This window comes from Neodiprion pinetum, chromosome 1 (assembly GCF_021155775.2).
Source record: "Neodiprion pinetum isolate iyNeoPine1 chromosome 1, iyNeoPine1.2, whole genome shotgun sequence".
Classification (NCBI taxonomy): Eukaryota; Metazoa; Arthropoda; class Insecta; order Hymenoptera; family Diprionidae; genus Neodiprion; species Neodiprion pinetum.
Window position 1 is genome coordinate 33,661,667 of NC_060232.1, and position 12,973 is coordinate 33,674,639.

Genomic DNA, 12,973 nt, shown 5'->3' on the forward strand with positions numbered 1-12,973 from the left:
TATATGTATATAAATCTGAACGTACGTTTGTATACACAATGATAACTGTATCGATTTTAGGATAACAGTTGCACCATAAGTGTTCATAGCAGGCTTTCTTTCGTGGTTTCATCAATTCGTATTAGTTCCGAGTTAACATGAATGAAGTAGAGCAATAAGGAACGAACAAAATTACTTACATCTACGAAAAAGTTTGGGAATGTACCGTGAACAGATTTTTAAATTAACTAGAGATGAAGAAAAAACGTTTCGACAAAGTCTAGGTTCGGTATACGCGTTGAAGAATACGTGTGATTCGCAATACGGATAAAGTTTCTCAACCATAAATGAACATTTTTACAATCGGATATGTTACCGAACACGTCAAATGAACGAACGTGACTGGACGTCGCTGAGACAGTTGGTATTTTAAACCGACAAACAAACGCCGCTGGTATTATAGACATCGAGTAAAAGAACAGCGGTTAAACATTTTTATTCTCAAATCAACCGAAGTTATAGTAACATCGTAAGCTGCGTGGCGTCCCATTATTATTCAATTCCTGTATCTGACAATGACTCGGGAGAATACTAGAGCTGTTTATTGTTTTACGTTGGGTCGATTAATTATCGAAACCGTTGACGGATACGATTAGGTCCACCTGTAATCGAATGACCATGAGATGGACTAATGCACTAGACTAATATCAAATTCCACGGACATAAGGTACCTACTATCAAAGAGCGTGTGACAATGCGTTCACGCGGCGTGTGAGGATAAGTCGTGGCGAATCGAATGCCTACTAACGTAAATGACGTACACGCGCGGAAGTCGGTAGATATACATATGTACTCGTATCAAAGAGGGGGAAAATAGGCAAGGCTGTTTATGCCAGAGCTCCGAAGCTGTAGACGTAGTGAGCAAACCGCCGTCGGCTGTGAAGACGCGTGCGCAACTGACCAAATTTTACGAGCGCGGAGCGTGTTGATTTTGTGCGGCCTCAGACGGGTAAACGGAAATTCGAACATGGTAGTGTTGACAATTTGAATTTCTCGTTGAAACTACGTAACTCCGGAGCAAAGTAGACCGTAACAACGTTGCCTGATCTTGCCCCTCGGTAAACAACAATTGAATAGTCAATTCAATGACAAGAGCGCATTTCTATCGAAACGTTAATCTTGTTTGCTTACCATTCATTTCGAAGTATATCTAAGTTTATCTTGGAACGGATGTAAAATCTTGCAAACTAATTTCGAGTGCGCTGATGCCGTGATCGTTGGGTTCCAAAAGCATCCTCACCAGCTTACGCGCTAGCTAATTAGCACTAATTTCAATTAACGCTGACAGGCCAATTCGATACCTCTGAGGAAAGACAGATATAATGGCCTGGTTTAGAATTAATTCACCCCCTCCATCCCGCGAAACACGTGTTAATGTAATTGTTTGCAAACAGGCCCGCCTGCCTTTGCCTGTATCTTCATTGTCAACATATAGTGTTCTACTTTACTTGATAAAAAGCTAAACTCCAAACATATCACGCTCGAAAAACTGTTCTAATGACGTAGTCCAACATATGCTTAGCTTATGTGCTGAGATGAGTAGCGTTCTTTGGTTAGCGTGACTTCTAGAATAATTTAGTCTAAAACTAGTTTCGCATCATTCACCACAGAATGTCAGCAGCGAGTCTTATACAGTGCGCAGTTTTTTGAATTTTACAATTTCGCAGTTCGCCCATATCGTTAATAAATCTTGTGAATATCTAATTACCGTTATTGAAATGTTCCAGAGACGCAATGGCTGAAGAGGAAGGAGGTAAAAAGAAAATAGATGAAAAAGACGAATTAGAATATGCGCTCGACAAACTCGGCGAGGGGTCGAAGTTGCTATGGCTTGTTTTTGCCCTTACTGCAACGCCCACGTTATTCAACGGACTCCACGCGACGTCCTACGTTTTTTTAGCCGAGGTACAGTCGACGAGAAAAACGCAGTAGGAAGGATGCGCGTGAGGTGTACGCGAATAATAACATGGAATGTGCACAAGAAAATTGATAATCGAGTAAACACCTTCACCTTGTCACTTGAATCCAACACCGCATGTCCATACAGGTACCCACTCACTGGTGTGCAGTCCCGGAGTTGTCGGCGGCCAACTGGACTGATTCCCAAATTAAAAACATATCATCAGCGTCATCCTGTTCCGTGTACGCTTACAATTACTCGTATCTGGCTGAGCTGGGATTTGAAGGTGCCTTGGACTACGTGAGCTCAAATGACAATCCAGGAAGCGAAAGCTGCACGGCGATCAGCTACGCCGATGACATCGACGGGACGTCAATCGTCGCTGAAGTACGCTCGCTCATTTACAGTCTTGCGGTCAAATCTCTGGTTGGCTGGCAATAACTCTTAATTGACGGTATTGATGAATTACAGTGGGATCTGGTCTGTGACAGAACCGCATTACGAAGCAGCGTCCAGATGGCATTGTCCTTGGGAAAATTTCTCGGCGCTAGTACCTTCGGCGTTATCGCCGACAAGTTCGGAAGACGAACCAGCTACATAGCTGGTGCTTTGTTACTGATCGTCGCTGGACCCTTTAGCGCCGTTGCTCCCTGGTATTGGCTTTTCATGGTACTCCGAGCTCTGATTGGAGTCAGTAATTCGGCAATTTATCATTCTTCCTTCACGATTTGTAAGTATTGAAGTTTAGAATCGTATACCTCGAAGTTGCGCTTTTATCGCAAATTGACGCTGCTATTTATGCTTTAACAAACAAAACAATTAGCAGATCAAAATAAGTAGACCTTAGCGCACAAACTTTCATGCTGCACTGCGTTTAATTTAAGCAAAATGCGGTTCTTAACTAATGCATAGTTGGATCAAAATTAATCGAGAATTCGTAATTAGTAACAGAGGTTGCTGGTCCCAAACACAGAGCCTGGATGGGCATCGTCTACAGTATGGGCTATCCATTCGGAATGATGATTCTCCCGGGAATCGCGTACTTGGTACATGATTGGAAACTTCTTCAATTAGCCATTACCGTACCGGCTATTGTCTTGCTTCTCCATTGCTGGTAACAACTACTGTCAAGATGAAACGAATGCACGCTTAACCAATCTGGTTGCTGCACTAACAACCAACACTCGCTTAATTGTTTCACTGTGCCAAGGTCTTGCCGGTATATTGAAGAGATGTGAGATGACGAATGTTTTAAACCATTTCAGGTTCATGCCAGAATCCCCGCGATGGTTAATGTCTCAAAATCGTCGCAAAGAGGCGCAAGCAATTATCGAAAGTTCATACGGTCCCATTTACGCGGCTAATGACAATCATGCCCTGGCAGCAGACGAAAAGGATGACAAGAATTATGCGCAAAGACAAGACGCTAAAGCTTCAAACGAACAGCTAAGTTTTTCTGAAAAATGGAAAAGTCTGATCGAGTTAGTCCGCAACGTGGAATTGCGGAAGAGAATATTCATCGCGTACTTCGCATGGGCCGCCACGTCGCTTTCATACTACGCAATTGGTGAGAGTAATGCCTGATCGTTTGCGAGTTATATTTATTGTTCATCAAAACGATACGGTTAGTGATACGCAATCCGAATTTATCTCATATTTCAGCACTAAACGTGGACAACTTTTCGGCCAATCGATACTTGTATGCCTTTCTGACAGGAGCCACTGAAATACCAGCGTACCTAGTACCATTACCACTCTTAGCCATAATGGGCCGCCGTCCTGTTACAGTTCTTTTATTTTCCATATCCGGCGTAGCGCTGCTCAGTATTTTACTAATTCCTCAAGCAGAAACAAGCGCTATCACGGCAGTTGCATTGACGGGAAGATTAGCTGTGGCCGCTGTGTTCAGCGTCATTATCTTGCACACTTCTGAATTATTCCCTACGGTGAGTAAATTAAGTTTTAAAACAATAGTATAAACATCCACATACCTCACTCGAAATATTTCTCGAGCACTCGAAGTCACGTAAGAGTTTCTGACGTCATCTCAGCAATTGCAGTCAGGAGGAAATTTCAAATCCCATTCGAAGCACAAGAATTTAAATTAATTCGTACGTCTTGCTTGACATGCGCATCCAGGTTTGCCGAAACAGCGCCGTGGGGACGAGCTCAACCATGGCTCACGTTGGCAGCATTGCGGCGCCTTACGTGGTCGACCTATTAGGGGCAGAAGTTTGGTGGGGACCCAGCACACTGTGTGGCGTTTTGGCGCTCATCGCTGGATTATTGTCCCTGGTTCTACCGGAAACGCGGGGAAGACCTTTGACTGATACCGTCGACGAGGAATTGGCCGAGGGGCGGGGAATCGTATCACTGAAAAACTGTTGTTCGTTTAGATAAAAATACGCCCGCCAATTCGCGTTATAGTACAATAAATGCGTAAATCAGAGATACTGTCCATCGTTGCAACTAAGGTAGCATTCTGTTGCAAGTTCACGTTACGGCTGTCGCACGCGCAAGTGGATGACTCTGGTGGCAAATCACTATATATCTGTCTTTTTCCGCATAAAAAAATGACTTATCTGATGAACCGACAAGAAATGCACTGACTGCAACAAGATTTATGGAAGAAATCCTGAAACCGCTGTATGCGGTTATTATAAATATATCTTTGATTACATTAATTTTATAAAACGTAGCTAAATATTCCTAGTAACTACAGGTTTTAATACTGCTGACCAAGTTAAATGAAATAAGTAGAAGAAAGTAGAAAATAATAAAGTGTTTGTGTAATGTAAACAATTGAAAATGACCACTTTTTAAAAAATAATGTTATGTACACTAAATGCTATACCCAATACCACAAGCATTAACAGTATCTAATTCTTAGCTACAAAAGTACATGTTGAAGATATTGTATAATATAATAACATTATTTGAAACCGAATTACAGGTCTCCGTATCTAATTTTTACCGGTTTTCGCGCCAATACACAATGATATACACATATGTGTAGGTATATATGTATTATACGGATTTCAACTTTTTGATCGATTTTGAATCTTACAACTTTCGAAATCGATTAATCACCTCGAAAAGTTGACTTTTAAGAACTGAAGTTATTCATTATTTTCTACCTTAATCTCAGATTTTAAATTAAGTTGAAAAAATATCGAAAAGTCGAGAAGGATCGATTCTGAGTAACCGACTACCTTCTACCAAAATTCGATTTTCGACTGAAGTCAAAGTCGACTTTGTCGTCGCTACCGACGTATGAATGCACAGTAGGCGCTGTTTGACAGACCTTGTGTGGCTTTGTGGTAGCTTTGATGTTTGCTCGCTTGTTGTGTGGCGCCATGCAATATTTTGTCGCAAAGCGCTGACGATCGAAATCTCGCGTGATCCGAGGACGCATGAAATGCCACCTGGGAATGTAATTGATCCTTATATCATATTCCATATTATTTTATAAATTGTATCACAATAAATACATCGTTACTTGTATAACAAAGGTCAATATATGTATAAACAAATGGGTACTATCAAAACTCCCATCACCTTCTCCTGCCTCAACTGCGAGGAATTGACAATTTTTTTTCTTGGGTTAAAAAAAATATCAGTTACAATACACCAGTATCTACTATTGTTTTTCACTCAAGCTCAAGCGGAATTAGTAAACATTAATACGATGCTCACGTTTACCGTTATTTACTTGTAGCTGCCGTCGCGTGTAAACGACATGGGTTCCCAGCTAATACAGTGGAACTCGTATGATAACATTTTTCTTCTATTCTGTAGGATATACTATTACCTCCGATAATCATAGTGCATATTTCGTAGGTTAAAATATCGTCGCGAATCATGGCGAATAATTCTCAAAATAGAGACGGAGTTACGCAATTTCGTATAACCATAACCTATTGTGAACATCGCTGATAGGCACGTATTTGAGTCATAATTCATTTGTCGCTATACGTATACGGATAGACCATGATGGCGTCATACACAGGTTGCAGCCTGTGGTAGATATTCCATGCCGTAGCATAAATAATGTTAGCACAGTAGGTACAGAAGTACCGTAACCAGTGCGGCTCATGATTATATACGCAACACGGTATACCATATCTACTGCACACGTAAAAGTGCCGCGTGTATTTTTAGCATGTTATGAGGGAAAACGTAACGATCGTTTCTATCAAAGATGCCCGTCGTTGCACTGGCCGAATCAATGAAAATTGATTACATTTTCGAATCTCATCGTTTCAGCAGATTTAAATATAAATCCGCCAATTTCTACCCAAGTATAAATACGGTGAAAGATAAAGGCTAAGAAGGGAACTTGAGATAAGTCATGAATTTCAGCAGCATAGAACGCCGTCGTAATGATTTAAAATAGTGAACGAGGCTCAGGGCGCCATCTTGGCACGCGCCATCTGGATAGCGCGAGTGAAAAGTTTACGGTGGCAAAATATTGAAAAAGTGTTTGAAAACATAAATATTTCCTTGAAATCGGGTGTTCAGAAGTGAACAAAATATCTATGGACGATCGTCTGATACTGTATAATATACAGAGTTGTATTCTTCTCACCATTGATGTATTATGGCTATATTTGAGAAGACCTAACCTCGGCAAAGAAAAATGAGTGCCTCTGAGGAGGGAATGATATATTTTGCCTACCAAGGCGACGACGATGACGATGATAGGGGTAGCAATTTACCAGGAGCATCCACCGAACAGCTGATAACATTGGGAGAATCCAAAGGGAAGCCCGATGGAACAACTAGGGACACCGTCAACGATGCCGTAACAGACCACGACTACATCGATCTCATTCAGGATAAGCAAATTGACCAATTGTCTAACATTGAGGATGGAACGATAATCATTATACATGATCAGGATGAAGTTGACGAGAGCGCTTCACCAAACCCTGTGGTTGTTGCTCCGCCTAAGGAACAGCAAACATTTTCTCAAATAACAAATTTATCACAATTAAAGAAAGTAACGCCTCGATTAAAGTTGCCTAGTTCTGAGCAAAATTTAGTGAAGGGATTAGCCGAGTTGAGGAAAATGAATACTCAATTACGAGACAAACGAACTGCGGCAATATCAGATGAGGCTAAACAACAGTTGAAAAAGTATTGCCGGACTTGCGCGGGATTGAAACTTCCACTGGTAGATATATTCAGCGACAAAGGTATGCAGATGCGACTTAATCAGCAAATGAAACATTTAGAGGACATAGATCAAAATGATAGTTTATCAACGCAAATGTGTATGGATTGCATATGCGATTTGAAAATGAGTTACAAATTTTTCATGCAAATTAAAAAGGCAGAGTTTAAACTAAAGTCTATGTACACGGCACTCAGTGAGCCCTTGGGTAATGAACGACCCTCTTCGAAGGAGTTACAATCTAGCGAAACGAGCAAAATTATCACTTGGAACACTCCCGTAGTAAAGATTGAAAAAGATGTGCACACTTACGCTAAGAAAAAGACAAATAATACTGCAAGTGTACCTAAATCCGTTGGACCGCCCAAAATGTCCTCATTTCGTTCACTGCAAGAGAATTCTAATACTGCAAAATTGCTCCCAATTAAATTGAAAGAGGAACCGTTATCAGTTTCAGAGAATGAGGGCACAGCAGATAGGTTCGAAGATGTCACAGATCCTAATCGCAACGACGACAATGAATCAATCGAGGAATTCGACCCAGAAGATCTACCACTACATGCGGATAGCTCTGAATATGATGGGTCTAATGACGAACGTGATGAGCCTGAATTCCAGAAGGTTAAAAAAGCATATACTGAGTCTGAATCACACAAGGGAGAACTCTCGGCAACCCCTGCAGTATATCAATACGATGATACAAAAAAGGCCTATGTTAAATACGAGGCTGGAGACAGTAAAGAAAATCTGCGTAACCCAGTGAAACAGGTAATAAAAAAAGAAACCGAAGAGGATGTCACTGATTCAAAAGAACAGCCAAACATATTAAAGAAAAGACTGTCGGTACCTCTTACGTCCAAGTCAGTCCTGGATGCTGTAGAAACCGGTCTTTCGGTAGATTTGAATAGTTCTACCATCTCAGAAAAAACCCTCCAAAAGTTGAGTGTGAATCATCCGATGAGCATTGGTTCTAAAGACGAAGATGGAATTATGTATGTAACAGTTAAAGGATCAAAGCCAAATGAATTGTTATTGGTAAAAGTTAAAAAAATGGACAAGCCAGGAGAAAAGACCGAAGATACAAATCTCTCCCATACAGCGATCGATATGAAACCAGTAGACAGAATGCTGAAAAAGTATGAGGCATTGAAAATGAAAGAAAAAGATTTGTTTTCCGATAAATTTCGAAAACCTGACATCAGAGAGCAAATAATAGAGGAACAAATAGAAGAATATAAAAGAAGAAGAGAACAAGTTCTAGGCTCCAATAGTACGATGACCACCGACAATGGATCATTCAAATCAATAAAAACAGAAGGGAAATCGACATATCGCACATATTCTCAAAATACTGGAGAAGAAAGTTGTACCATAAAAATAAAAGACGATCCAGGTGATTTGGAGGCATGCGAAGAAAATCCATGTAACGAAGAGTCTCAGGCAGATGGTGAAAAATCAGACGAGTTTCACTCATCAACGGATAAACCTTACCCAAGTTCTGAGGATTACTTGGCTAGGTTGGCTCGACTCGAACAAAAATGGGAAGAGGCTAAGCAGAAACGAGAATCTTTGCAAAAAGAATTTGATGAATCGTGTATTGAGGGTAACCAGGAAAAATTGGAACGAATATTGGGAGAAAAGGACAAAAATTTGAAAGAGTTTGAGGATTATTTGAAACAGAGAAAGATTGTGATAAATAGATTGAAAGATGAAGATATAATATCACTGTACGAGAATAGGCACAACATGGTGATGAAAGAAGATGTAGAGTTGTCGCAGAATTCTGGTGATGATATGTTTGTTATTGAAGAAACAATTCCCCTTGAAGATTATTTGGAATGTGATTATTGTCCAGCTACATTTCCTTTCAACGACGTGCTTCAAGAACACATGAAGACGCACGATTACAAAATACTGCACTATTGTGAAGACTGTAACACAGAATTCTCAACTAACAAAGCAAGAAAAAATCACAACATTACGTGCATGCAAAAGTTGATATGCAAATACTGCGAATTGATGTTAGATTCAAAGGGTAAAAAACGACAGCATGAACAGAAGCATTGCGACAGTATGTATGGCCAGCTATGCGATTACTGTGGGGAAAAATTCAAACATCAAGGAACGCTGGATCAGCACATTAAAATGCAGCACATGAGCTGGGAAAAAGTATTTCAGTGTCCGAAATGCCCTAAAAAATTTGCATTCAAGCAGAAGTTGAGCTTTCATGTAAAATCTGTCCACACAACACTGAGAGCTTTTCTCTGCGAGGATTGTGGTGCAGATTTTAAAAATCCTGCAAGTCTACGGCACCATAGGATTCGCAAACATCAGCCTGTGGGTAACAAAAGAGAATGTACAGTTTGCCACAAACTGGTGCCATTTTATAGTCTGTCTAAGCATATGCATACACACAAAGCTTACACCATACAATGTCCGCACTGCGATAAGATGTTCAAAAACAGTTCAACGCTGAAGCAACACGTTAGAATTCATGAGGACCAAAGACAATACAGATGCGATATTTGTGGTGTAGGATTTAATCGAAGAGACGGTTTAAGACTGCACATGAGAGTGCACGAGAAAACCGATAGTCGGGGTTTGAAGGAATGCTCGTGCCAAGTATGCGGCGAGAAATTCCCGAATCATTCGATGCTTGTAATTCACAGGAACAGAGTTCACAAGGATGGAAGACAGTACACCTGTCACATCTGTAACAGATCAATGATCTCCCCTCGGTCTTTGGAATGGCACATGTCCCACATTCATAATCAGGCTCTGCCTGGTGAAGTGAAGTCGGATCCGTTAGCACCTACTGAAAAGAAACGAGTAACTTGTTACCATTGCGAAAAAACTTTTAAGACAGAAATGATTTTACGTACTCACATTAAAAATACGCATGTTAAAAAGGATCCTATGAAATGCGCCGAGTGCGATGAGGTGTTCACGTCAGAGGTCAGAATGCGACACCATATGATGGTGGTGCACAATAGGCTCGAGGGAACATTGCCATGTCCGCATTGTCCGAAAAGATTTGTTAATCAACTTCGATTAAAAACGCACATGATCTCACATTCTGAAGAGAGACCGTACACATGCGAGATATGCGGCTTTAATCTGAAAACTAAAATTCAGTTAATAAAACATCATCAAAATAGACACAGTGACGAACGACCATTGCAATGCAGATTTTGTCCATGGAGATGCAAACAAGTCAGTGCTCTTGTTTGTCATGAAAGAACGCACACTAATGAAAGACCCTACGCCTGCAGTGTTTGCAGACAACGCTTCAAGTATCTGGGTGACAAAAATAAGCATGAAAGAAGACATGAAAGTTTGGGAGGATCAGGATTCAAGAGAATTGTAACAGGCAGAAATACAAAACAGCCAAAAATACAAGCAGTGGAACTTACTTCCTGCTCCGAGCAAGATCAGGAAGACTACGAGCAAGCTCAAGCTCATTATGGTAATGAAGACCAAACTGACGATCAGTATGTGGATGAAAAGATGGAGAAATACGAGCCCGAGGATATGGGAGAAGAATACGAACAGGCATATGATCAGGTGAGATAAACAGATTTCTTTCAAAAAATTCAATGAAACTTGTATACTAGGGCTATTTTATTTTTTTGCTTTTCGCAGTGGGTTAGGTAATTTTAATTGGTATTTGCAGCGGTAACTAACGACGAAATTCATCGCTGTGATACTTACTCAATGTTTTTTTTTTTATTTTTTTTTTTTCTAAAAATTTCAGGACTACGAGACCTCGAGAGAGGCTTCGGAAGCGGCGGAAGTTATAATGAACATGGAAGATGGTACGGTATACACCGAGGAAGTGACTGCGGAGAACCTCGAGAGTGCGGAGATTATAACTGACGAAATGACGGATCAAATCCTGCAGTCTGGAACAGTTGTACATTTTCAACAGCAAGTTGATACTGGAAAAATACAAGTTATTCCAGTTATGTTATCTTTGCCGGACCTAACTGATGCCAATTCTGAGGTTAATCTTGCTACAGCTTCTATTATGTACAATGCCAACGAAGATGGAGTCCTATAGAGGCGTATGGCCTGTAGGCTATTTGAAGCAAAAAAATAGGACTCCATCTTCGTTGACAATGCTCAATAAGAGAATATTACCTATTGAATAGGTCGGGTGAAAATATAGACTACAGAATACTTACAGTTTCAATGTTGCGAATGATGTTTTAGTGAATTGAATTTCATTACATTAGATATGGAACTGCATATCAAACTTATACTATCTATTCTTTGCTCTCCACAATTTCTGCACACTTTCAATTCCATACGGTTGTAAATTTGTTCAGATTATTATTACGCTTGCTGAACATAATGAAGCAGCATACACATTTATTTTATTTAAGACGACTGAACTTATTTCTCCGTAAACTTTGCATGCAGTTCTAAGTTTAATTACAGATTGTTAATAATTATTTAGCAGCTGTAGTAAAGGTGATTCAAAATCTTGCAATTCTTTTAACGTTTTGACTTTAGTTGAGTATTGGTAAAAGTGTTGTTAAATATACCTTCTTTTTCGTTTTCTTCAAAGAAAGGCATTCGTTATGCTCTCCTGAAAGTCGATAAAAGAAAGAATTAAATTTTTCTGCATATTATCTGATATCCAATGAGTTGCAAAAAATCGCCTTCTTTGTAAATATTAAGTATTTGTAAGCAAATCATTCGGTGAATCTATCAAATATATAGGTATAACAAAATCTATAATATTGATATTCATGTTTTTGGTATAATTGCTGCTGAAACATGTTGAGATAGCTACTTATGATATATTGATAGGCATGCCTACCGTGCATATATTTCTGCAACTAACATACCCATGTATTGTACTAAATATAATGGCGTCTAGTAAAAAAATATCGTTGCACCATACATGAACTAGGTTACTAGTTAATATTTGTTTAAGTGTTGTCAGCAAAATTATAGTTTTTATATGACAAGCTTAATCTCCGAGCCTGTAAATATGTTTCTGTGCTATCTCCATGAACAACTCGACTGGTTTGTAGTTTTTGACACGTAGCACAAAAATGGGATTTGTGGCAAGTGCGCACATAAAGATTTCTTGACTCGTGTAAGTTTCGAACTCGTCAAGAAATCCCTATTTTATGCGCACTGACCATGAAATTAAATATTTTTCAACTCTTTTCTTGAAACTCGATTAACAGAATTATAAACAAACGTTAGTAGCAACAAACGCGTGCTCGACAGCAAACTAGATGAGTTTCAACACAGGCTCATTATATTTAATTCGCATAATTGCTATTGGTTTAGTTTCGCAACATATAATAAGCTAAAATCTTAGATAAAGTAACAAATACCCTTGTGATTGTCACTAAAGTGTATAAACAAAACGTCAAAAATTATTCGCACTTTGAATAATGAACTAGTATACATAGAGTTCATCAAAAAAAAAAATTTGATAGTAAAATATTGAAGTAACTTATATATTTCATTATTTTGTATAACAAGTTAATCGTGGTAAATAGACCCAATATATTACATTTACATTGATTCCGTAATATATACTAATTTTAAGAATTATAAATATTAGTTACATTCAAATTTTAGTGCGTAATTTTACTCGGGGAGAATGCATCTCCATTCGCGTATTGATTAAGTACCACTTGGGTACATACTTCGGCTCAAGTTATAATTGGCCTTGGCAGAGAAGAACAATTTTCCAATTGTATCCAAAAAAATTTTGATGCAACAATAAAATATTTTCAAATACCTAAGTGATATTTATTTATTCCCATTTTTCGAATATACCTCGGCTTGTTTGTGCTCAGAGGAATATATGTAAACTTCAAGATTTAAGAGAA

At 39.2% G+C, this 12,973-nt stretch overlaps 2 protein-coding genes across 5 annotated transcripts; both read left to right on the top strand.

Annotated features, from left to right (window-relative positions):
• The first annotated feature begins 877 nt into the window (after window positions 1-877).
• On the top strand, window positions 878-5,473 carry LOC124222974 (organic cation transporter protein). 3 transcript variants are annotated; one of them, XM_046634560.2, is made up of 8 exons: window positions 878-1,009; window positions 1,767-1,944; window positions 2,087-2,326; window positions 2,411-2,669; window positions 2,885-3,053; window positions 3,205-3,506; window positions 3,602-3,885; window positions 4,079-5,473. In XM_046634560.2, the coding sequence occupies exons 2-8, from the start codon at window positions 1,774-1,776 to the stop codon at window positions 4,337-4,339; spliced, it is 1,686 nt and encodes a 561-aa protein (XP_046490516.1). In that variant the 5' UTR covers window positions 878-1,009; window positions 1,767-1,773; the 3' UTR covers window positions 4,340-5,473. The 3 variants fall into 3 exon arrangements, with proteins under 3 accessions (XP_046490516.1, XP_046490507.1, XP_046490497.1); XM_046634551.2 differs by having other exon boundaries at window positions 892-1,097; XM_046634541.2 differs by lacking the exon at window positions 878-1,009 and adding an exon at window positions 1,540-1,673.
• A 509-nt stretch (window positions 5,474-5,982) lies between these two features.
• Window positions 5,983-12,881, top strand: LOC124222907 (uncharacterized). Of its 2 annotated transcripts, XM_046634411.2 has the most exons (3): window positions 5,985-7,137; window positions 7,567-10,679; window positions 10,870-12,881. In XM_046634411.2, the coding sequence occupies exons 1-3, from the start codon at window positions 6,579-6,581 to the stop codon at window positions 11,173-11,175; spliced, it is 3,978 nt and encodes a 1,325-aa protein (XP_046490367.1). In that variant the 5' UTR covers window positions 5,985-6,578; the 3' UTR covers window positions 11,176-12,881. The 2 variants fall into 2 exon arrangements, with proteins under 2 accessions (XP_046490359.1, XP_046490367.1); XM_046634403.2 differs by having other exon boundaries at window positions 5,983-10,679.
• Window positions 12,882-12,973: the final 92 nt, after the last annotated feature.